Consider the following 25,686-nt stretch of genomic DNA (forward strand, 5'->3'; position numbering starts at 1 on the left):
TTCAAGAAATGAAGAAAGTCTTTGGGGTCTATAGTTTATAAAGATAATTTAACAACTGTTTTTTTCTGTTCAGTATTTCACTTGAGGGATGAGATTTTAGCCTAGCCCCAGAGCATATTTTTAATAAACAAAACATGAACCTTCATTCCAGTTTTATTCCACTTTCATACCCTTCTCAACTCAAGCAGCCTATACTACCGTATTCAACATAATAAGCGCCCCGTTCTAATAAGCACCTACGGTGATATTTGCTAATATATTAGCACCTCTTCTGATTTATAATTTTGTACACAAGACTTATTTATTCGTGTATAATACACACTCGTGTGTTATATGCACCCTTAATTACGGGCAATTAAATTCTGGAAAAATATATCTGTCGTGTACAATACTCACAGACTTTTCTTACGTATCATTTCAGGCTGTCAGCATAAACCACGAAATTTACGATCTTTCAACTCTTTCACCAAAATTATATTCTAATAAGAGCCCCCTATTTCTAATTTTGAGAGCACCTGAGCGCTTATTAAGTCGAATACGGTAATCCCCTTCTCATCTCTCAACTATGATAATAGCAATGCTTATATTTTGCACACTGAAATCAAAATATAATTACTGGAAGTTTGTGATGCAGCCTGTCTACTTGATAAATACTGCCAGATGGACGGACTCGATGTAACCAAGTAGATAACCAAAGTATAACGCAAACATGCCCCTTTCTATCTTGTCTCCATCACAAATCTGAACACCTGGCCATGATGGGAGTTAACATGCTCAAGGAAAGACAACTCTGTTTGTACTATCTCCCAGGTGGACTGTATTGCAATATATACAAGACCTCCCACTGGTATAAGTTTACACTACAGACCATGGCCTGGGGTTTGGGTTTTGTGTGATGCTGGAGTGTTTATTGAAAGAACAAATTGTTCGACATTTTCCTATTTTGTTTAGATGAACTGGTGTTTGTTGTGAGATGCATTTGGCAGCAGGTGCCCCTGTTTGTGGGCAGATAATGCCTGAGTATTGCCATGATAGAGCTAGAGGATGTCCAACCAGCTGCAAGGGATTACGGATTCTGTCCCGAGTGAAGGCATGGTGTTAATCCTGAGGTTATTCTATAGATTATTCATTGACAATTCTGGAGAGAAATGAAGACAAAATGTGTGAAATGACATGTTGACAAACCTGTGAAGATCTGGGGTCATAAGCATGATAAGCAACCCATGCTTGTCGTAAGAGGCAACTAACGGGATCGGAAGGGACTCGCTGACTTGGTTGATGCATGTCTAATGACACTTCAGGAGAGAAATGAAGAACAATGTATGAAATGACATGTTGACAACCCTACAGAGAAACTTCTCTGAGCAGCCTATTGTTCACATGACATGATATAATCAGTGTGTGTCGTCCTGATCAGTGGATAATGTCATATGGTATTTGATGCACGTTGATGGCATATGGCTTCAACTGTCCAATCAACACTGTGAATCTCTAAAGTGCACATGTGGAATTTTTTGAATGTTGTTAAACACCTCATTCAGCAATGTTCCTGCTGTATGACGGCAATCTGTAAATAAATGAGTCTGTGCCAGCAAAATCCAGTCGTTAACATTATGAGCATATATAGAGAATCTCACCCGAGTGTCTTTTGATATCAAATATATCAACACGAGTTGATAAAAAGGGAAAAATTCCGAGGCTTGCAGAGGATATTTGCCACTTTTATCAACTAGTGTTGATATATTTGATATCAAAAGACACGAGGGTGAGATTTTATTTATCATCCAACATCATTCTTCCAACATTTTCAATTTGTAGACAGTAATTAGCAGTGTCTTCAGTGTAAAAAGTACTGCTAACAGCTTCAGTAGCAGAGCCATAAGTGATGTCATTTGATTGTGACGTCATGGTAACCAATGACGTCACAATGGTCTGCAAAGCATTGTGATGTTATTTCATTGCAGCGCTTGACCTAATCCAAGCCATATTTCCTGTGGGAGCCAGTTTTGGATGATAAATCCAATTGACACTCAATGACATGCAATCAGCCAAGTCACAGAGTCTGACCACCTGATCCTTGTGGTCGCCTCTTACCACTAGCATAAATGGGGACCTATATTCTTTTCCGTAATCCAGACAAGTTTAGTTTATGGGAAGCTGATTAGTGCTGTATGTGACCCACCATTACTCTGGGTAGTTAGGGACTCTTTCTTTACAAAATACTGTAAATAATATAATTTTGTCCCTGGTTTTAGAGGACAATATAATTGTTCAGTGGGGGTACTGGACTTCCTGAAAAAAATGTAGAAAGAGAAAATTGTTCAGTTCCTCCTTGACTTGTACAAGTCTCTAAGGCAATAATTATTAGTTTGAATCTCAATTTCTAGATTATGTAAATAATAAGAACAAGTTGTCCCTATAAGAAACTGTCCACATACATGCTATCTAGATTTGCCTATTAGGAAGATAGAATTACTACACATCCATGGACTTATCTTTTAGTATGGCCTTGGAGCAAGGCTAGGTTCCTCTTTCCAAAGTGAAAATATTGTGACAAGAGTGACTACGGGTGACTATAGGAGCTATTTTTACTATTCACCGAACCTCATTGGTGTACTTAAGCTGCTTCCTGCTTTAATCAGCCATTACAAAAGCCTTGATAAGTTCCAGAAAGTGCTCAGCAGGGGCCTTAATTGACAATATGACCCAGGCTGCTGAAAGATCCAGCAAGTAGGGATTCTGGGACAAGTGAGAGATGATAGATGTTGTCCGTCAGAAACTGATCCACACTGCCCAGCTTCGGCCATGTTGTGTCCCAGTTCAGTCAGACCTAGTTACCTCCCTTCAATAAGGACTACATAAATGACGTTTTGAATAATGTTTCATAGTTTCTACAATAGACCAGACTCGGAAATGAAAATATGTTCCAGAAAAGACAGTTGTTTAATTATCTTTATAAAATATATTAAAAAGGAGCCCAGAGACTCTTCAGCCTGATATTGGCGTAACCTCATCTTCCTGAGGCAAAGGGATTCACTGACTATGAAAGTCCAATTTGCCGAACAAACGAGTCTATGCATAGTCCAATCAAAATCGTGCCATGAAATCGAAATCTGCTTTGTGAACTGTCGGGCAGATTTCAGTCGATTGCAGGATTTGCAAATCATGTGCACTGCCAACTCGTCAACAGATATTTTCTCAATCTTTTCATGTTTTTAATCAAAGTGCTCACATAATTCAATTCAATGCACTGCACGATGTAAGACCCATTTTATAACAATATAGATCTTGATTATCGATCAGATCGTCTTGACTGGGCGCCTCCATGTTGTTTCAAGCAAATGCAAGTGAAACGAGAGGTGGAATCTGATTGGTCCATAGGAGAGCCTTAGAAGGGACATAACTCGTAATAGCCACTGGTGGCGCTACGATCGAGCCCAGGAATTCGAGCCTAGTTTGGCAAGGGTGGAAACTGGACTTTTAAAGTCGGTCAACTCTCTTGTCTCGGGGAGATGGCATAACCAGAACTTGCAAACTATTATAAACTTGCATTAGGTATATTGGATATAATCGTTTCAGGGTGTGTGCAGACTATTTCTACAACTGTGAACAGAGACATGTGTATCATAGAAGAATGTTGAATTGTTTTCTGCAAAAGATTAGTTAAATGATTGAAAAAATATGTAATTATTTCAGGCCTGAAACTGTAGAAACCATGACTTGGTAAAATATTGTAGATTTGCTTGGCCATTTTTTGGATATCTTGGATTCAGAAACTGTAAGAGAGACAAGGCAGGAAAGAAATATTCAAGCCAGTAATTAGACAGGATACATTCTATTGTAGTGTGGTTTTTAGCTTGATTTAAGTCTGTGTGATTGATATTCAAGGTGTGAAATTCCTTCAGTGATGTGTATTTGATCAGAAAAGCAACTTACACTTCTAGTCCCGACCAAAGCTTGACCAAACTGCAAGACACAAGCTGAAATATTCAAAAGTCATCATAGATTTGATTTCCAGACATTGGATCGTTAATTTCAGAATTAGATCTGAAGGTGAGGTATCAAACGTTACTGTCAAGAGTGCATGATCAGGTTCTAGGTTATGAGTTCAGATTGATATGGAATACACATTCCATGACATTTATTACTTAATACAGTGGAGTAGCCTTGTGGTCAAAGGGTTTGCTTGCCCCACCAAACAACCAGGTTCAATTTCCTACATGGCACAACATTTATTGCCAGATGTGAGGCAGCCGAGAGGTTAAAGGGTTGGGCCGCATGGCTTGCCACAACAAAGAACCTGGTACAATTCCCCACATTGGCACAACATTTATTAGCTGATGCTAATTTTTTTGTGGTTAAAGCATTTAATTGCCTCCCAAAAGAACCAGATTCAATTCCCCACATTGGCACAACATTTATGGCCAGAGGTGAGGCAGTCTAGTGGTTATTTGGCTTTGTGGCTTGCAACAGCAAAGATGCTGGTACAATTCCCAACATTATCAAGTTGTGAAGCCCTTTTCTGGTGTTGCCCTGCCAGGATATTAAAGACACATTGCTCTTCTCATTAACTATATTTATGTTCCTCCTGACACCATTTCAAACTGTCATAATTATCTTAATTCTTGGACCAAGATGATGGACTATCCCCAGGAATATGATGACATCTGTTCAGCCTGTGACCTTGTCACACTGAACGACCTTGGTAACCTGCTGAAGCATTTGTCAAACAAGCTGGGTTCATTAAAGACCTGGGCCCACTTGCACAAAGCGATCTTAGCGCTAAGATGATTGTTACTCCCATACTTCAGCATAGGCTTATAACAGTCTTAGCGCTAAGATCGCTTTGCGCAAGTGGGCCCAGAACCTGGCAGTGTATGGTACTGGCAGTGTGTTGTTGATAGGAGTATTACTGCCAGAGAATCAATTGACCATTGCTAGATAGGAGCATGCCAGAGAGGCAGCACATGACTTGATGGCCACCTGGGAGTGGTAGACCTGTGGAGTTACTGCCTTTGTGTAGCTTTGGGGCGGTCGGGTAGCCTAGTGGTTAAAGCGTTCGCTCGTCAAGCCAAAGACCCGGGTTCGATTCCCGACATGGGTACAATGTGTGAAGCCCATTTCTGGTGTCCCTCGCCGTGATATTGCTGGAATATTACTAAAAGCGGCGTAAAACCATACTCACTCACTCACTCACTCACTCACTCACTCACTTGTGTAGCATTGGCACAAAACTGATTATCTTCAGCAAATTCTCAAAGTGTTCAGTCGTACTCAAAATATTTGAGATGAGAAAAAGATGGGTTTAAATTTGTCTACCTTGATAACAGAATCGCATTGTTAGCATGGCTTGAAACCAAACATAAAATACTCTAGGGGATGTGTGCCATGGAGTTTTGTTTGAGACAATGTATACTTTCTGTTTCTGTCACTGCTTCAGGCCACACAATTGTTTTGTCAGAATGGAGGAGTAAAACAATTGTCAAGTGAAGATCCGGATTAGAATAGGCTTCAGCAACCTACGCTTGTCATAAGAGGTGACTGCTTGTCATAAGAGGTGACTGCTTGTCATAAGAGGTGACTAGACTTGTCGTAAGAGATGACTAACGGGATCGGGTAATCAAGCCCGCTGTCTTCGTTAATGCATGTCAGTGTGTCCCAATTTTGTGGATCGATGTTCCTGACATGGATCACTGGATTGTCACTTTGACCACCGTCATAGCTGGAATACCGCATTTTCTTGAGTATAGTGTGCACTTTTTTTCCAAAAAACACAGCTGTGTAGAAGGGGGTGCGCATTATACACGGTATTGCTGAGTGCGGCATGAAACAACAAACAATCAAAAGTAAAACAATTTTAGTTGGGTATCCACAACACGTTTTCTCAGGACATTCTCCAGCATGTCCTTCAAACAGTTAGTTTTTTCCCAAGTCCAAATTATTTTTGTTCTCACAATTTCCAAGAATTATGTTGTTTTTAAATTCCAGTGCCAGTTATTTGAATTTCTCTTTTGTTGAACACCCAGGACAGAGCAGAGTAACAAGTCACATTTTGGGATTTCTTTTGAAAACTCAACTTGAAGAAATTTTGTTTTAAAAGGTTAAAACATGGATATCTGTCTTAAAGGTAGCGAGCCCCGGACTATCTTATGAATGGAGCCAGGTGAAACCATATACTGTGTCTGATAACGTCATTATGTAACATGCATGTACACATGAGACGAGGATGAAAAAACTTGCAGACATATGTCAAGATCTAGCAATTTATCTCAAAGATGAATGGAGAAGCAGGTTTATTTTGATGCACTGAATGTTCTTCAGATTTGAGAAGATATTGCCCCCAGGAGATGCTAAAAACAGGCTTTCCATTAGACCCAGCACTCACATAGATGTGTGTTATTACCTAACTGCACCCAGCACAATCTGTGATGCTCACAGATGTGTGATCATGATGAAGATTCATGTGATCTTGGTAGAGTCCGGTTGGAGTTTTTGTGCCATGTGTGCCTGATGCGTTCTCCATATGTAGAGGTGATGTTGTGTCGACATTGTGTTGACATTGTGTTATTGCCATCTGGAGCTAACATTTGCTGTTATGTTATTGTAGCATATTTGAAGAAGAAATATGGTCATATGGTCCCAGTGCTTTGAGAGCTTGGCTTTGAGGCATGGTTGTTTACTGTTAAAAAAACAGCTTGACTGCCGACTACTGAAGCATGGACAGGATGCAGAACTCCCCTGATTAAGCTAGTTAAATTATCTTTTTGTTTCTCGTACCTTTTTTGAAACCTTACAGGGGGGGAGGATTCTATACTACTCAAAAGAAGTTAAAGAAGTTAAAGAACATATATTACTTTAATTAATCTGCAGGGTTTGATTTCAGGAATTTGATCTAACTTGCACCTGGTGCATGGTTTTTTTTACTTGTTTTTTTATCCCCCGCCGCGCGAAAGCGCAAAGTGGGGGATATAGTATTCACGACCGTCCGTCCGTCCGTACGTCCGTACGTCCCACCTGTTTGTTGCCGCGATATCTCAAGAACTAAACACTGGATTGTCTTCATGTTTGGAACTATTGTGTATATACAGACACCGCAGACACCAGTCGGTTTTGATGACCTTGACCCCATTTTCAAGGTCACAGCAGGCAAATCTGCTTTTTGAGTTTGAAAACGGTGTTGCCGTGATATCTCGAGAACTAAACACTGGATTGTTTTCATATTTGGAATTATGGTGTATATACAGACTCCACAGACACCAGTCGGTTTTGGTGACCTTGACCCCATTTTCAAGGTCACAGCAGGTAAATCTGCTTTTGGAGTTGGAAAACGGTGTTGCCGCGATATCTCAAGAAGTAATCGCTGGATTGTCTTCATATTTGGAACTATGGTGTATATACAGACACCGCAGACACCAGTCGGTTTTGGTGACCTTGACCCCATTTTCAAGGTCACAGCAGGCAAATCTGCTTTTGGAGTTGGAAAACGGTGTTGCCGCGATATCTCAAGAACTAAACACTGGATTGTTTTCATATTTGGAACTATGGTGTATATACAGACTCCGCAGACACCAGTCGGTTTTGGTGACCTTGACCCCATTTTCAAGGTCACAGCAGGTAAATCTGCTTTTGGAGTTGGAAAACGGTGTTGCCGCGATATCTCAAGAAGTAATCGCTGGATTGTCTTCATATTTGGAACTATGGTGTATATACAGACACCGCAGACACCAGTCGGTTTTGGTGACCTTGACCCCATTTTCAAGGTCACAGCAGGCAAATCTGCTTTTGGAGTTGGAAAACGGTGTTGCCGCGATATCTCAAGAACTAAACACTGGATTGTTTTCATATTTGGAACTATGGTGTATATACAGACTCCGCAGACACCAGTCGGTTTTGGTGACCTTGACCCCATTTTCAAGGTCACAGCAGGTAAATCTGCTTTTGGAGTTAGAAAACGGTGTTGCCGCGATATCTCAAGAAGTAATCGCTGGATTGTCTTCATATTTGGTACTATGGTACTATGGACATTTCGTCACTTCTGTGACAAATACTTGTTATTATTCCATTTCATGTATATTGTTACAAGTGTAGGTATTAACATGTGTATATATGACAGTATTAACACAAGTTATAATTTTCATAGGTGAGGACAGGCAGATTGTGTAGGAAATGTCGTTTTTAAGGTCACCTGGTGCATGTTCACTAGTCCAGGGTTTGCCCTAGACATTAAAAATTGGGAGTCATCATAAGTAGTCTGTCATACAGACCCTGATACAAATATTTCCAATACAGCCCATGCAAGTCTATACTGTTTGGCAAGTCTAGATTACTGCAAAATGAAAATGAAAGAGTCTCTGGGCTCCTTTTTATTATATTTTTTTAAAGATAGTTTAACAACTGGTTTTTTTCTGTAAGATATGTTCATTTCAGAGACTAGATGTTAGTCTACATATTGACATGAAATCCCAGTTTCCCCAGACTGAACCAGGTTGCACCCTTAGAATGTCCCACAAATTTATCAAAGTTGAAGGTTAGGTCGATCTGCTGCCTGTGTCACATTAAATAATGATGTTTTATGTTAAAACGTATAGGCACATAATCTTGTAGTACCCAAAGATCATTGTCTGGACAAGTAGGGGTTAGGCAGACATAATTTTTTTCAATAATAGGTTGCATGGTACATGTTTTATATAACTAAATCAAGCCCTGATCTGTCATGCATCAACATTGTTCACCAGGACAGAACTATAATCATATGAAAGAATCAGGTGTTCTTTAACTTCTTTTGAGTAGTATATATTTATTTTTTCTCTTCTGTAGAAACCCGTGAAGATCCGGGTTAGAATAGGTCTTCAGCAAACCATGCTTGCCATAAATGGCAACTATGCTTGTCGTAAGAGGCGAATAATGGGATCGGGTGGTCAGGCTTGCTGACTTGGTTGATGCATGTCATATCCCATTTGCGTGGATCGATGTTCATGATGTGGATCACTAGATTGTCTGGTCCAGACTCGATTATTTACAGACCGCTGTCATATATTGCTGAGTGCGGTGTTAAACAACAAGCAAACAATCTGTAGGTAAACTTGACTCTTGTATTATATGCAACCACTGGACCTGTTTTTGCCATGCTCCATTGCATCCAAAAATGTGCGTGAGTGAGTTTGATTTTACGCCCCTTTCAGCTATTCCAGCAATATCACACTTGAAATAGGCTACATGGTGTACCCATGTGGGGAATCGAACCCGGCCTTTGGGGTAACAAGCAAATGCTTTAACCATTAGGCTACCCTATCGTCCCCTCAAAATGTGAAGAAGTGGACCCAGGCCATAGTGACCGCCGCGCCCATATGACACACTGGAGGCCTAAAGGGCATAGTATTTACAAAGCGTTGAAATCTGGACTGAAGTCCTATCTTAAGGGTACTTTTAAATAAAACAAAAAATATTAAGGTGGAGTCATCAGGGGTACAGATGGTGTGAGGAACAAGGAATATATTCTAACAAGACTTATAGCAACTGACATGGAAAATAGATGACCAATTGCAGAATCTATAAATTACATGTTTGCTCAAATGAGAGATGTCATTAGCTTCTTGGGATGTGGTTAATTCGAAAATAATTTTGCTTCACTATTGAATGAATTATATTTTTCGACAAAAGCAGTATTATTGATACAAAATCATGATAATAGGTGTTCATTTCACTCATCTTGTAGGGGGCACGGGTGGCCCAGTCGTCTAAGGTGCCACGATTCGCTGTGCAGAGTTGCGTCCTGTGGACACGCCAGAAACCTATGATTGTGGGTTCGAATCCTGGTTCGCCCTGATTATGTTTCTAGGTTTGTCAGCACCTTACCCGTGCTCGCGGGTTTCACCGAAGTGATAAACGTCTGAGACCTGCATCACTTCGGGCTTTCCTCCCACATTAAAGCTGACACGCCGCGACATAACTGGAATACTGTTAAAAGCGGCGTTAAACACAACTCACTCACTCACTCACTCATCATGTATGAAAATATCCTCCCCTCCCTCCAAAAAAATAAAATAGAAAGTGTCCGTTGGTTTAAATATACATACAATGAAATGATAGAATTAACTTTTCAAATGATATAGAAACACAAAAGTCATTACCGAAACCTATGAAAACGTAATTTGAAAATTTTCTGCATTAACTTGATGCCTACAGTAATATAAGACTGGTGAGACTGATGCAGACATCACAGGGCCTAATCATGTAATGATAAAGAGATCACTTTTAGAAGCCTGAGTATTATTTCGCCTGGATGAACAAATGACTGCTTTCAGCGTGGCTTAATGTGATCTCACCGAAATCAGATCATGTAAAGACTATCATCAGTAAGCGTGTAAGGTTAGGGATAAATTAGTATTGACATTATTGGATTGCTACATCTCTTACAGCAGAAGGTATTTCAGTAACAAATAATGTATTCTTACTATTAATTCCTGATTTATGTTGGTGATATATGTTAAAAATATAAAGTTTCCTTTATCACCTTTTGGGAAGAAAGATTGAGTGTACTAACTTTCCGATGTTTGTACATGTGCGTAACTGAGTGAATCTCAATTTTGAATAAAAGGTGCAACAACAAAATATTTGATGTTATTGATGTAAAAATAAAACAATTTACAATCCCTTGGCTTGGATCCAACCAGCATATGTATATTTAGGATTTGGGCCATTTTGAAATCCAATATGGCTGACAAAACAATGGGACTACCCCTGGTAATGGATTTCTTGAACCTTGCACAGAGAATTGATTGAGGGTAAAAAAAATAAACTTGAGCCAAAAGAATCCCACAAACCTAAAAAACATAACTTTTTGCCCTATAAGATCGTTTTGTGGATTGGGGCTCTGAAAGGTCTGCTTTGTAGGCCACACATTTAAAATTTCATAGCTTACAAATGTATGTCTGGAATGAACTTGGATAGGTCTAAATAGAAATAATAATGAATTTGTGAATCTCTATGTTGTTGTACTATTTGGCATAAAGTTGTTTTGGAAAGTTGGTTTAGAAGGAAACAATAAATGTTATTCTCTTCAAAGTGCAGGGAAATTGCTATTTTACTGTGACATGTAGATATATTTTCTTCATTCAGTGACATATCTTTTCTTTTTAAACGGTAGCATAAACCAAGAATTGGACAAACCATTGACACTATTAAGGTGAGGTGAAATGAGGTTTGACGTCGCATCCAAGATTATTGCACTTATATATAGAGTTGTGCGTGCATGTGTGTGTGGCTGCTTGTACTAGTCCGGACTTATGCCGATTTATAGTGCTAGCCCACTGAGGTGCCATGCTGCAGTTAACATGAATGAATACCTCACTCCGACACAGTGTACTGACTCCGAGCCAACCAGTCCTTGTTTTAGCCCCTTAATGCCGAGCGCCAGAAAGGGTAACAACAAGTACCTTCTTTTAACGTCTTTTGGTATGACGCGGCCAAAGCAGCGAACCTCCAACCTTCCTCTCTCCAGGCTGACGCTCTTCCATGAGACCACAGAGGCAATCAACACTATTAATAAGTAAAGTTTGTTAATTGAAACATACATGTATAAACAAGGCCCTTCTACCTCATGATGAAGTAGATAACATCAGCTAGCTACAGATGTTGGGCACTCCTATCTGGTCGACCTTTAATAGGTATTTGGAGTGGTCAGAAAAAATTTGCAATACGTTTGCCAAATTTGCAATAAAAAGTTAACAGGTACGTCAATGTTTCATTTTGAAGTTGCATCTTTGTATTTTTCTAATCCAAATATATCCTGGTCTGACAAATTATAATAATAAATGTAAACTATTTTTATTTTTGAGTGTGTTTTTTTGCTCAAATCTGTAGATCAAAGAATAAGAAAAGTGTCACCATTCTGTCTGTTTTTTAACAAAAAAGAAACAAATTATTACAAGACAGCTGTTGATCGGTGGTACCTTGTTTGCTCCCTGACACCACCTGCACATCCATAGGTATCAGCCACTATCGGGACTTATCAGTCTCTGAATGTTATCATGCTATTTTAAACTTGAGAGGTGAGCTACGACTACAACTTCTGGTGGAAGCTTCTGTTGGGTATAATCTGGCATCTTGCAGCTGTTGTCAGAATTTGGTTTACCGTTTATCATTCTGAGTGATAAATGTCTTATTGCAATTTTAAGAATATGAAAGTTTTCAAGATTGGCTTTTCAGATGGCTGGTCTGTGTGAATTTATAGCTCTGAACTTTAATCCGCATCAGGTCATGATGGGCTGTCATGGTTAATACATTGTTATTCATTCATTGTTGTGTCTCGTGGTCTGGTGGATAGAACGTCTACCTGGAGAGAGCAATGTAGATGGTTCGATCCCTCCGTTATACAATTAGATGTTGAAAGATGGTGCTTGTTGTTATCCTGCGTGGCACTCGTCATTAAAGGGATAAGACTGGTCATCTTGGGAGTCTGCATATTGTGTCTGAGTGGGTATTCATGTTAAACTGTGGCATGAGATCTCAGTGGGATATCAATATAAGCTGTAGCAGGATCACTCAGGGTACATGGTATAAAACCAACGCAGGATGCATAAAACCACATGTACCCCGAGTGATCCATAAAGTTTGTTTTTCCTAAAATTGATAGGATGCATTGATACAGAACAGTATTCCTGTTTGATCGTTCAGGTTTTCAGGTGTGGTGCAGGCTCTTTTTCCATGTTAAACAAGTATTTATTCTTTTATCCCAGCCGACCTGTAGTTGAGCAAAAAACTATAAAAAATTGAATTGCTGCTTTTTTTCACCTACCAACAGGTATTTTCCCGCAAAAAATCGGTAAAGAAAATTAAAAACGTTTGGCCTTAGTGAAGGTAACATCTTTAGGATTTTATACATAAGAGCCCTGGGATATTGTAACATCCTTGATTATGAGATTTAACCAGCTTACAGAACAAAGGGATGATGTCACAGGCGGTTTATAAGGTCAGTACAAAGGTGGGGCCAGCTCAGGGTTGAAAGGCTGTCTGATTAGTCAGGTTGCACAAGGTGTTTCCCCTCGGCTTCCACCAGTGATTCTAGATCCACATGTGGGCACTTGGACACGATAGCTGGGCCCATTTATCAAACGAACTGCTTGCTTCCAAGGCATGTGTCTGTCAGACAGACCTGTTAGCATCTTGTGCATAGCACTGGCGGTATTTTCCTCCATTGGGTTGAAGAGCGGTGTACGTGATGTAGTTGTTGCAGTGATCTCACACAATGGGGCTAATGCCCTGAAATGTTGCAGATATACTGGTAGTTGGCATCCAATCCCATTGATTGGTGGTGAAGGAAGTCGTTTATGGGATGAAATATATTGCTCGGTGATTGCCTGGGGTCATGAATGGCAAACAAGACATGTAATAAGGAAGCCATAGAGATTTGACTGCCTCCGTGGTCTAGTGGTAGAGCGTCCGCCCGGAGAGCGGAAGGTCCGGGATTCGATCCCCAGCCGCGACAAGGACTGGTCGGCTCGGAGTCAGTATACTGTGTCTGAGTGGGGTATTCATGTTAAACTGCGGCATGGTATCTCAGTGAGCTAGCACTATAAATCGGACTAGTACAAGCAGCCACACAAACACACACACGTACATGCACGTCGCTATATAAGTGCAATAATCTTGGATGCAAGGTTAAACCCCATTTCACCTCACCACCGCCATAGAGATTTGTTTCCTTTAAGCCCAGTCCAGAGGACTAGTGGGAACTTTTTTTCACTACTCCTCAGTTTGCAGCTAGTCCTGCCCTGCTTGAATGAGACAAAAATATTTACTTGAGTCCCGTTTTATTCAGTTCCAATTAGCCAAAATGAACCATTGAGAACTGGTTCAGAATTATAAGCCTCAAATGCTACTTGGTCAGTGAGGATAGTCCTGCGCCATGACGGTGGAATTTATGTTAGTTTGTATCCCTGTCTCTGTCCATCTGTATTTCGTGTCTGGAGCATAACTTGAGAAAACCTGAAAGACTTCCATCCAAACTTGGTACATGTAATAACTAGAGGCTGAGGTGCCTTTTGCTATTTAAGAATTTTGCAAAATTTACGTTTTCCCTGCTTCCATGGAAACAACAGAGGTAGATGTCGTTTCCTGATTAAAACTAAAACGCTATTCAAGCTTTATTATCCAAACTTGATACATGTATTAATAATTTTGTTCATGCTTGTCATATCCTCATTGCTGAGATCGATACTCATGATGTCAATCACTGGATTGTCCAGACTCGATTATGTACAAACCGCCATCATATAGCTGGAATATTGCGAGGTTAAACAACAAATAAATACACTATTACAATAGATAATCTGATACTAAATGTCAATGGTGATGTTAAATGTTAATGGTGATGTTAAATGTTGATGGTGACATTGTGATGTTAAATGTTAGTGGTGATGTTAAATGTCGACAGTGACATTGTGATGTTAAATTTTGTTGGTGATGTTAAATGTTGATGGTGATGTTAAATGTTGATGGTGATGTTAAATGTTGATGGTGACATTGTGATGTTAAATTTTGTTGGTGATGTTAAATGTTGATGGTGACATGGTGATGTTAAATGTTAGTGGTGATGTTAAATGTCGACAGTGACATTGTGATGTTAAATTTTGTTGGTGATGTTAAATGTTGATGGTGATGTTAAATGTTGATGGTGATGTTAAATGTTGATGGTGATGTTAAATGTTGATGGTGATGTTAAATGTCGACAGTGACATTGTGATGTTAAATGTTGATGGTGATGTTAAATGTTGATGGTGATGTTAAATGTTGATGGTGATACTAAATGTTGATGGTGACATTAGCAATGGTTATGAAAATAATGTTTTCAAATACTTCCTTGAAATGGATTGTTGAATGAGTTGTTGAGTGTCGACTGTATTGAAGTGCACCCTTCCCTTGCATAGCTCCCACAGCATGCACAGGATGTACCACCTCCTGTTGTACACAGAGCATGGGAAAGTGGGCCAACAACTAGCACTGTGGTCATAGCTAACACACCTCTCCCACAAGCAGTATTGAATAAGGATGGTAGGGTAGCCTGGTGGTTAAAGCGTCCGCTCGTCACGCCGAAGACCTGGGTTTGATTCCCCACATGGGTGCATAATACAATGTGTGAAGCTCATTTCTGGTGTCCCTGGTGATATAGCTGGAATATTGCTAAAGGCGGCGTAAAACCACTCACTCACTCACTCACTCACTCACTCACTCACTCACTCACTCACTCACTCACTCACTCACTCACTCACTCACTCACTCACTCACTCTTGAATAATGATTAATTATTTAGATTTGACGAGTTCCTGTTGATATTTTTCTGGTCTGGAACAATCAAAATGATGAGTGCAAATGTGAAACAAAATTATTGTGATAATTTTGAGTGAATCTTCGAGAATGCAAGGATGCATGTACATGATGTAATGATTTATGACTTAAATTAATCATAATGCATAATCATGCACACTTGTACTACAGTCAGAACAAGTGATTCAAGGCACAATGATAGAACCAAAGTCTTATATCAAGATATGAAAGACACATCAACTGTAGGGCAAAGAAAGCAGACACATGTTTGATGGTGGTTAACTCTTTCAACACCGTAGGCCGGTTATCCGGCCAAGAAGCATTGAGTCCCCAGACACCGCAGGCCGGTTATCCGGCCAAGCCGTAGTCACGTCAAAATAGTATATATTTTTATGGACCTACCTGTAATGTCATTCATTTATTAAATCTATCACATTTCACAATGTCTGAAATACATATTCCATATCAATTTAACATTTTTTATCTTTAAATTAAAAAATTATTCACTATTTCTCGCGATGTTATTGAAAATAAAATTCTCGGACACACATTTCGACAACGGGTCCACATCGAACATGTCAAAGAAGAAAATAAAGACGTTTTAAACAAATCTTTAAATATATTATACAAAGTAATAAATAAAATCAACAAAAATATATCTTAAAGTAATCAAACTTACATCTAAGTTATTATTTCCATCTTTTCGTGCGATCGCGTGTAATGTAAGTCAAATGACATCTCGGCTTTCGTCGCCTTGAATTCTCGGCTCGGACACGATGTTTGATGCAAAAATATATGCATGAAAAATCTTTGTCACAGCTCGTAACCTAGCACGATACATTCACGAAGTTCCATATTTTTAATATATATCGTGATTTCCTGCTAAAAACGTTCAGAATAACACGATTTAACAAAATTCTTTCGCAAACGTCTGTAATTTTTCGACCACGAGCTTGGTATCACAGCTGTAATTTGATTGGCTGCCTTAGGTCACGTGCTCAAAATTGACCAATCACGAAACTTGTAGCAGATTTCAGCAAGAAAGCGTCATTAGAAACCAATTTTAATCCAATGAAATCGCTTGTTATAACTACGAAAAAAAACCAGTCGATGTAACGTGCGTGTAGATGAAGGAATAAGCTTTCCAGCGATGTGTCATATGCCATTCTTCGACGAACGTGTTATTCATACGAAACCTCGAAAACGGGGGTATTTCTTCATTTTACTGAACGGACAGTCGCTGTTATCGGGAAATGGGTGATGACAGAAACTGTCTATAATTCTTTTTAAAATGATTTTCCAATTACGTAAACAATGAAAATAAAACAGAAATAGGTACGTGGATATTATGAAATCATATATTTGCCGAAAATCGTCAAGTTTTCGCTTCCTTGGTCCTTAATCTGGATGTTAACAACGTGTTAGCGTACATTTTTTTATTTACAACGAATTTAATTAAGTTGTAAATGCATTATTTTAAATAATGTGAAAAACATAACTTTCATATTTATAAACCATAGGATCAGACCTTTCAAATGGTGTATAACATGTAGTAGCAAATATATTTTACAAGCAGGTATTTTCTTTGATAAATGTTGGCTTCATCTATCACACAAGAGTCTCTGGGAACTCGGTGTCCCAGCAGTAAACACTTCTGGTTGACTGGTGTTGAAAGAGTTAAAGTTCAAACCAACCAGAAATTGTGGTTTATTTGATACAGGTATCATAGATGTGTCTTGGACCTTCAGTTTTCAGTGTTTCAGCATTTAAGCATTTTAATACTTTTTGTTATTTTTGGGTCTTATCCAATTTTGAAGTGTAACACTTATGGCTGTACGTGTTTGAGGTAGCCTGTTATACAGACCATGAAACAAATATATCCAATAGAGCCCATGTGAGTCTATGATAGCTAGCAAGTCTAGATTACTGCAGATTACTGGGATCCTTTTTATTGTATTTTATTTAGATAATTTTACCATTTTTTTCTTTTAAATATTTTAATTTCAAAAACAAGAGTTTAGTCTAGTTTGAGACTGATGTCATTTTATTTTTGTGATCCAAAAAGTCATATTTATGGATTTTCATTTGGATGGTTTTTATTTTTTTATTTGAATTGCCTAGACTTGATTATTTATGAGCCCCCTAGATATAGCTGGACAATTGGTGACTGCAGCTGAAGGTAGTTCACAGTGGGATGAGATTGTAATGTGACTGTTAAGGCAGCATGAGTTGTATACTCCCAATTGACTGGAGTAATAATGTAGCACTTTGAGCATGCTTTAGGGTGTGGAGTTGGCGCATTATAAATATTTATTTATTTATTTATTTATTTATTTATTTATTTATTTATTTATTTTAAATGATAATAAATATATACTTTATTTATTTATTTATTTATTTATTTATTTATTTATTTATTTAATATTTTAAATGAAGATACATCATGCAAAGATCAGTAGTTATGTAAAATAAGTTGGAATATTTTAGTTGATAGGGATTGAATGACTTCTAGTCCGTTTAGAATATGATGAGGACGGTTGGTTGTGCTGATGGTTGTTCAATATGTTGTGACACAATGCCTCCAATGGGCTGGCGGGTCCATGATGATGTATCCTTCCTATATATATGTGATCGTGACTGGTCAGGAAGCAGAGTTCAGCATGCTGTAAACATCCTAAATACTGACTACTGAGGGCCTCCTGGACTGAAATGTTGATTACGAGCACAAACAGAAATAATGCAAAATATATCCATAGCCTCGTGGTTAAGGTGTGAGCTGTTTTTTCTGGTGTCTCTGCTGTGATATTGCTAGGATATTGCTGAAGTAGCGTCAAAACTCACTCACTCTGGTCACTCTGGTAATGTGTAACCGAGATGTAAACACAACCAAAGACATCCTTATTGTTGTGAGGTTTGTGCTTGTACTACTTGGATAAATTGCTGATTTAATGGTGCTAGCCCACTGAGATGATTAGCCGTAGTTTAACTGGATACCCTGCTCTGACACGTTATGCCCTCACACCCGAGCTGACCAGTCCATGCTCTGTCCCCTTAATGACGAGTGCCAGGCAGGTTAACAACAAGTACCATCTTTTGTGTGACACGTCCAAGGATCAAAGCACTCACCTTCCGCTCTAGAAGCAGATGCTCTATCCACTACACCATAGGGATGAGCTTACAGAACAGACCAGGGGTCATGGGTGGCCCAGTCATCTAAGGCGCCGCAGACTTGTTGTGCAGTGTTCCGTCCCTTGGGCAAGCTAGAAACTGAGCTTTTTCCCACATTAAGCTGACTCGTAATAATAAAACACTGAACACTAGCTCAGTAACTTACTATGAAACCCACTATGCCATAGTTCCCTGTGCAGTTTAAGATGCAGACACATATGCAGAAACATCTCTTTCCGAGGCAAGGTAGTCGACCGACTGTAAAAGTCCAATTTCTGGGCTCAATCGTAGCGCCCCCAGTGGCTATTACGAGTAATGTACATTCTATGTCCCACATTGATCAATCAGATTACACTTCTCATATGACTTGCATTTGCTTCAAACACAATGTTGGCTCCCAGTTCAGATAATCTGATCAATAATCAAGATCTATTTTGTAATAAAATGGGTCTTACTTCACAAATCATTTGTGCACCTTGATTAAAAACATGAAAAGATTAGGAAAATATCTGTTGAAGCCAAGATGGGGGTACATGTACATGCTTTGCAAATCCTGCAATCAATGGAAATCTGCACGGCAGTTTACGAACCGATGTTGATTTCATAACGCGATTTTGATTGGACTCTGCATAGACTGGCTGGTCCTGGCTGGAACTCCATAATTCCAGCCTAATTCGCGGCAAGGGTGGAAACTGGACTTTTATGGTCAGTTAACTCCCTTGCCTTAGGAAGATGGCAGAAACATGTGAACTTAAAAGTATACATCTTATACGGAATAACCGCATCAAGGACACTTTTGATGTGAAACCAAATAGATCATATTCATAATTCTTAATGTGTTTACAAATGACAAATGGGGTCATCATGGGTGTCTATTTCAATGTTTCCTCGTCAAGTTGTTTTTCAAGTGCTATGTACAATGACAAGCTGTCAATAAGTTTCGGTCGTAAAGGGAAATATTTAATAGTATCAGATGGTCAACTTTTAGATTGTTTCTTCCTGTTGCTCCAGCTAAGTAGCTGCAGAGTGAGTGCAAGGGAGTGTGTGTTAGTGTGTTCGAGAGCCACTGAATTAAGATGGAAGGCCAAGAGGAAGAAGTTGTTGTCGTGCGAAGATCTGCCGAGTTTAAGAAAAACAGGCGATCTTCTGAAATGAAGGAGAAATCGGAGAAAAGTGTGCGTTTTGCCCCGGATACTAAGCTTCGAATTTCCTCTGATCTGGATGTAAAAGAGTCCTCAGAAGAAAGTGATACAGTGTCCTCGTTTAGGAAAATTCATGGACAAGACTCGGAAAAAGAGTTGAGTATCTTGTTGAGTATTTAGCAGATATGTTAGAATCGATGAAGGTATATAGTAAAGTGGTATTCACTGGTCAGCAGGCAGTGTCATAGACCCTAGCTGGAAGCTCTGATCAGGTCAAACTAAGTGCCAGTAATACCTAAGCTCACCAGAGCGAATGGGAAACTTTCAGACTTGTGTTTGAGCTAACACATTACTGTATTGTGATATTGGTAGTTATTGAAATAGTTCTGGATGGACTGTGTTTGTGAGTGAGTGAGTGAGTTTGGTTTTACGCCGCTTTTAGCAATATTCCAGCAATATCACGGCGGGGGACACCAGAAATGGGCTTCACACATTGTACCCATGTCGGGATTCGAACCCGGGTCTTCGGCATGACGAGCGAACGCTTTAACCACTAGGCTACCCGACCGCCCCCTGTATTTGTGAGGTAATACTTATGATAAATATCAAGATGATTAATTGTCAGTGCCGGTCTTTATTGTAAGCTCCGCTCTATTTGACTATTGGTTTAGGGGTTTAGCTAGAACCCGCCCAGAGACCGATATTCGGACCCAAGTCTACAGCAATTGTTCGTAAAAATTCCTAAATGGGAATTATGAAGTTCCTATTTCAAGTTATTGCTTGATCAAGGAGACTTCACAGATAATGGAACCAGTTAACAGGAAGTGGCTTAATGTTACATTATTGTATTGAATGCGATGTTGAGCAACCTCTGAAAATAAGAACTTTAACCAAAAAAACACTTTTTTAGATAATTTCCCGGCAAGGGCAGTTTGGACTGCTAGGTAAGCCCCTGTGGTTGGACTTTAGCTAAAGTTTGTGCGATTGAAATGGGCCTGAAGTGGGATTTATTTTTGACATTTTGAATCCGGTTAGTTCATCGTCCATTTTGCAGCTTACAGGAAGGAAATTAAGACTTCAAAATATTGTTCTGATTCCTAAAAAAAAGATGTTTGAGACTGAATAATGAAACAGGTCTCTACTGGTGAGGGTAGTTGGAACACACTGGTGCAACTTAATAAATCAGGGTCGTACAGTAGGATAGGGCTTCTTTGTGACGAGTTGACAGGATGTCTTTCAGTTTGTGTGTGGACAGTCAGTCCCATAATGATATGTAGTTATGTTAATGAGACCATGTCATTTAGAGGTGTAACAATACGGGAGGGTCGCGATACGATACGTATCACGATACAGGGGTCGCGATACGATACGTATCACAATACAGTCTTTCTGCTCTCTAAAAGATGTGACAAGTACAGTTGAAGAAGATATAAGGTGTTTATTTACTGTTATAGCAAATTGTCAGCAATACAGTATGTTTTACTGAAACAACAAACTGGCTTTGAAACTGTTAAACGTATGTCATGTTTAAAAGTATTCGGTAAGTAAAACTGTGTTATGAAAATATTGTATGTATCGCGATACATGCTTTCCAAATCGATGCATCGTATCGTGGGCTGTACATCGGGATACAATACTGTATCGCCGTATCGTTACACAACTAATGTCATTAATAAGTTACAGCGTTTGTAAGTTGGGCATGATGCAGGCCTGTTGAGAGAAGACTTCATTAGGACTGTCACTGTTGTTGTATGTTTTTTAATGCCGCACTCAGCAATATTCAAGCTATATGACAGGGGTCTGTAAATAATTGAGTCTGGACCAGACAACCCATGATTAAAATGATGAGCATTGATCCAGACAATTGGATTAGTTGACATGCATCAACCAAGTCAGCGACCCCGACCACCCGATCCTGTGTCATCTCTTACGACAAGCATAGTCGCTTTTACGGCAAGCATGGGTTGCTGAGGACCTATACTACCCCGGATCTTCCCAGGTCGACTGTCACTGTTGAATTGTGGAGTAATTTGGTCATATTCTTTTCCCATTTCTGCCATTTTTAGGGTCATCTAAGTCGTTGAGATTCTTCTTGAGAGTTGCATCCCTTAGACATGCTATACACCAGTGATCGTGAGTTCTCATCCCAGATTCACCCTGATTAGGTTTCTAGGTTTGTCAGCACCAGACCAATACTCGTGGGTTTCACCAAAGAGGTAAACAAGGTGGTAAGACCTGCATCGCTGTGGGCTTTCCTCTCACATCTCTTTTGCTGCATTTATTTATTTAATCTGTAAATGATAAAAATGAACAATAATGGGTAAGGATAATGAATATTTTCGGGGATATTTTCTTTAAATGTGTCTGGTATAGAAACATATTTCATTATCCCTAACTTTCTTTGTTCAGTATATGTCCATTAAATTTGCGCTAAATCCAGTGAGCGTTCTTATTCAGGGGAGGGGCATCAGGAACTTGGTGGTTCACTGTGAACACACTTCTCTACCAACAAGCACTTGACACAAACTGACACAAAGTCTGGTTCAAGAGAAGTATGTTTCAAAAAGATGGGTTTTCTGTTGAGATTTGAAATGTATGAGTGACGGAACTGTTGATGATGGCGAAGGTATTCTGGCAAGGTGTTACACTTCGTCACGTCTGTTACACAGAAGGAACAAGCTCCATGCATCCTCTATATTTCCAGTGCTTGCATTTCAGTAAACCTACGCTAACCCCAGGATCCATTGCTGTGCTTCTTGCGATCGCAAATTACCCTTCCTTGATTGGGTAAAAGGACTTGTATTACCTAGAAACCAAAGCCACTGACATCCTTTCCATCTAAAAGATTATTATGGGCTTTCTTTAACATGTCAGTTAGTTTTTCAATGTTGAATTTCTCTCAAACTCGATCATTATCAATGTGACTGGCCGCCATATTGACAACCAAACTTTGAGGCTGGTTAATAACTCGCATTCTGATTGGTAACATAGCCAATCAAATTGTCAAATGGAAATCAAGGGCAGGTAATTTGGGTTTGCAAGAACCAGGGGAAGGGGTCAAGGAGCTATTGTAGGTTTACTGAAACGCAAGCCCTGGAGATATGGTGCATGGTTTCCATGTTGGAATGCACAAACTATCCTGTGTACTAGATTGGAGACATGTACCTAGGTCATTGTGCTCTAGAGCAACTTGTTAATCCTGGCCGATGTAGCAAGGAGGTCAAAGATCACATTATTACTGGACTTTGATTCCATTGAAGAACATGCAGCCATCCATGTGCTGCTAGAAGGCTCAAACTCCACCATCGTGGCAGTGCTTGCTACCAGAGAGCTGTGTATTTCTGTAAAATACGCAACCTAAATCATCGTAATTAATTTTGAGACGCTTGCATACTTACGTATGAAGACATTTGATAACCCAACAGTAAAAAAAACACGTAATTATTCAATGTAGCCTTTTCAGCTTGTGTACATGTATTTCTTTATAGGTCTTCTCTTACTGTTGTTGGTTTGTTGTTTAACGCCGCACTCCAGCAATATTCCAGCTATATGACGGCGGTCTGTAAATAATCAAGTCTGGACCAGACAATCCAGTGATTAATATCATGAGCATCGATCCACGCAATTGGGATCGATGACATGCATCAACCAAGTCAGCGAGCCTGACCACCCAATCCTGTTAGTCGCCTCTTACGACAAGCATAGTCGCCTTTTACGGCAAGCATGGGTTGCTGAAGACCTATTCTATCCCGGAATCTTCACGGGTCCTTTTCTTACTGAGTTATTGTAGGCATCACAATGTACACATGAACTCACTGCAGTGAGCAATGCACAGATGTGCTACGTCTTGCTTACTGTATTTTGTTTTGTTTGTTGTATAACGCCGCACTAAGCAATATTCCAGTCTTTTAATAATCAAGTCTGGACCAGACAGTCTAGTGATTGACATCATGAGCATCGATCCACGCAATTGGGATACAATGACATGCATCAACCAAGTCCGCGAGCCTGACCACCCGATCCCGTTAGTCGCCTCTTACAACAAGCATAGTCGCCTCTTACAACAAGCATGGGTTGCTGGAGACCTATTCTTCCCCGGGTCTTGCTTACTATAAGACATATATTACTGTTATGAGGTTATGCAGCATGCACCACACTTGGGGCAGCACATGAACACATTAGAGACTACATGAAACAGCATTGAAGCGGAATTATTTGATAAAATGTCTACTCATCGGTTTTCAAAACCCAAAAGACTGAACCCAAGAGAGTAAGAGTATATTGAATACCCAAGAAAACTATCAATACCCACTGTGGATGATAACATGTGAGTAAATATTCAATGGCTCAAAAAATGATCTGGAGTTCTGATGCTACATCAAACCAGTCTGGTCAATCCTATTTAGCTTACTTCAATGATTTTGAATGGATTTAAAATAGAGAATCCTTTCAGCCCTTCTCAAATTAGTGTCATTTTTTCAGCCCTGTCAATCTCGTGACAATGCACCTAGGCCACATTAAATTAATTATTAGCTTTTCATCCAAACTTTTAGATAACTCAGGAAAAGCTATTGAATTTATATTTTATCTTTTTTTAAACAGTCTACTTCATAGCCTTGCTGCGTTTGTTTGTTTGTTTCTTGATTGTCTGGTCCAGACTTGATTATTTACAGACCGCCGTCATATAGCTGGAATATTGCTGAGTGCGGCGGTAAAGAATATGAAACTGAAACCCTATAATAAGAAAGTCATGATGAGCCGACAGTAAGCGCCACCCTTTTATAGGGACAACTTGTTCTTATTTATTGCTTATTCTAGGAATTGTGATTTAAATTAACTGTCATTTCCTACGAAACTTATACAAGTCTGTGTACTTCCTGAAGTAAGGAGGAAGGGAACGCAGTGATTTTCTTCTACATGTGGACACAATACATGGTATCGTAAGCCTTTTTATAAGTGAGTCAGGCAGGAATGAAAATGTGATGATTAATTTGTCGTGGCCTCGTATGACCTTTGTCAGTTGTACCTTAACTTACACGACCAGAGTTCTTTCCATGAGGAGATTGTAGATGTATGACTGTCGAAGCTCCCTTTTGTTCATTATAGATTTAATGTAATTATGATGGCTTCCTCCAAACTGCCTCTGTGCTAAAACTGTTGTAAATGACAGACTTTGACATTGATTTAAAGGGACACACCAGGATGACTGTGTGAATTTGGTGGGTGGCATTCTTTTAAATATTAACTTTCAGGGTGGGTGCGTGTCCACTTGTCTGTCCAACCAGGAGGTGTATTTCAAAGCACAGGTGTATTTGGGGTGCCGTGGGATTTCTCTCCCTCCGCCCTTCTTCCTCCATTAGGCATTAGGTATACACCCCTGACAAACCCAGGAAACAGTCCTGTGTCACTGTATCTGTATAATATTTCATGACAGGGAATATTGATCTGCTTCATCTGACTAAGAGACTTGTAGTAGTTTCATTTAACCAGGAACATTCACAAAATCAGGAAGAGAATTTGTTTAATTTGACGTCAATTTGTTCATTTGTTTTCAGACCACTGAAGATGGCGACCGGCAGCCCCAACTACAAGATCATCTTGTGTGGGGAGTATGGGGTCGGCAAGAGTTCTATCTTCAGACGATTCCGCAATAATACCTACATTGAAGAAACAGGGAAGAAATCTACCATTGGATTGGACCAGAGCACGCAGGTGTTTGAAGTCAAGGGTTCCGATGTAAAGGTAGAAATTCCAAACATTCACATGCTTGAGGACCATCACTCACTTTCTTTGGGCTTGAGGGGCAGTCGGGTAGCCTTTGGGTTAAAGCGTTTACTCGTCACGCCGAAGACACAGGTTGATTCCCCACATGGGTACAATGTGTGAGGCCCATTTCTGGTGTCCCCCGCCATGATATTGCTGGAATATTGCTAAAAGAGATGTAAAACAATACTCGCTCGCTCACCCACCCACCCACCCACCCACCCTCCCTCCTTCCCTCTCTCTCTCTCTCTCTCTCACTCACTCACTCACTCACTCACTCACTCACTCA

General features: G+C 39.7%; 1 protein-coding gene across 4 annotated transcripts in view; it reads left to right on the plus strand.

Annotated features, from left to right (window-relative positions):
• The window catches only part of LOC124118755 (GTP-binding protein ypt1-like), an 82,529-nt gene that overhangs the window by 44,693 nt on the left and 12,150 nt on the right, over positions 1–25,686 (plus strand). For 3 of the 4 annotated variants that reach the window (XM_048397779.1, XM_048397778.1, XM_048397777.1), the window contains exon 2: positions 25,190–25,376. In XM_048397779.1, coding sequence (XP_048253736.1) covers positions 25,190–25,376 — 187 coding nt within the window. Of the gene's footprint in view, positions 1–19,507; positions 19,790–25,189; positions 25,377–25,686 lie in introns of those variants that run through there. The other variant, XM_046481010.2, reaches the window with a different exon arrangement.

Source organism: Haliotis rufescens, unplaced genomic scaffold (assembly GCF_023055435.1).
Source record: "Haliotis rufescens isolate VD_foot unplaced genomic scaffold, xgHalRufe1.0.p SCAF_17, whole genome shotgun sequence".
In the NCBI taxonomy this organism is placed as follows: domain Eukaryota; kingdom Metazoa; phylum Mollusca; class Gastropoda; order Lepetellida; family Haliotidae; genus Haliotis; species Haliotis rufescens.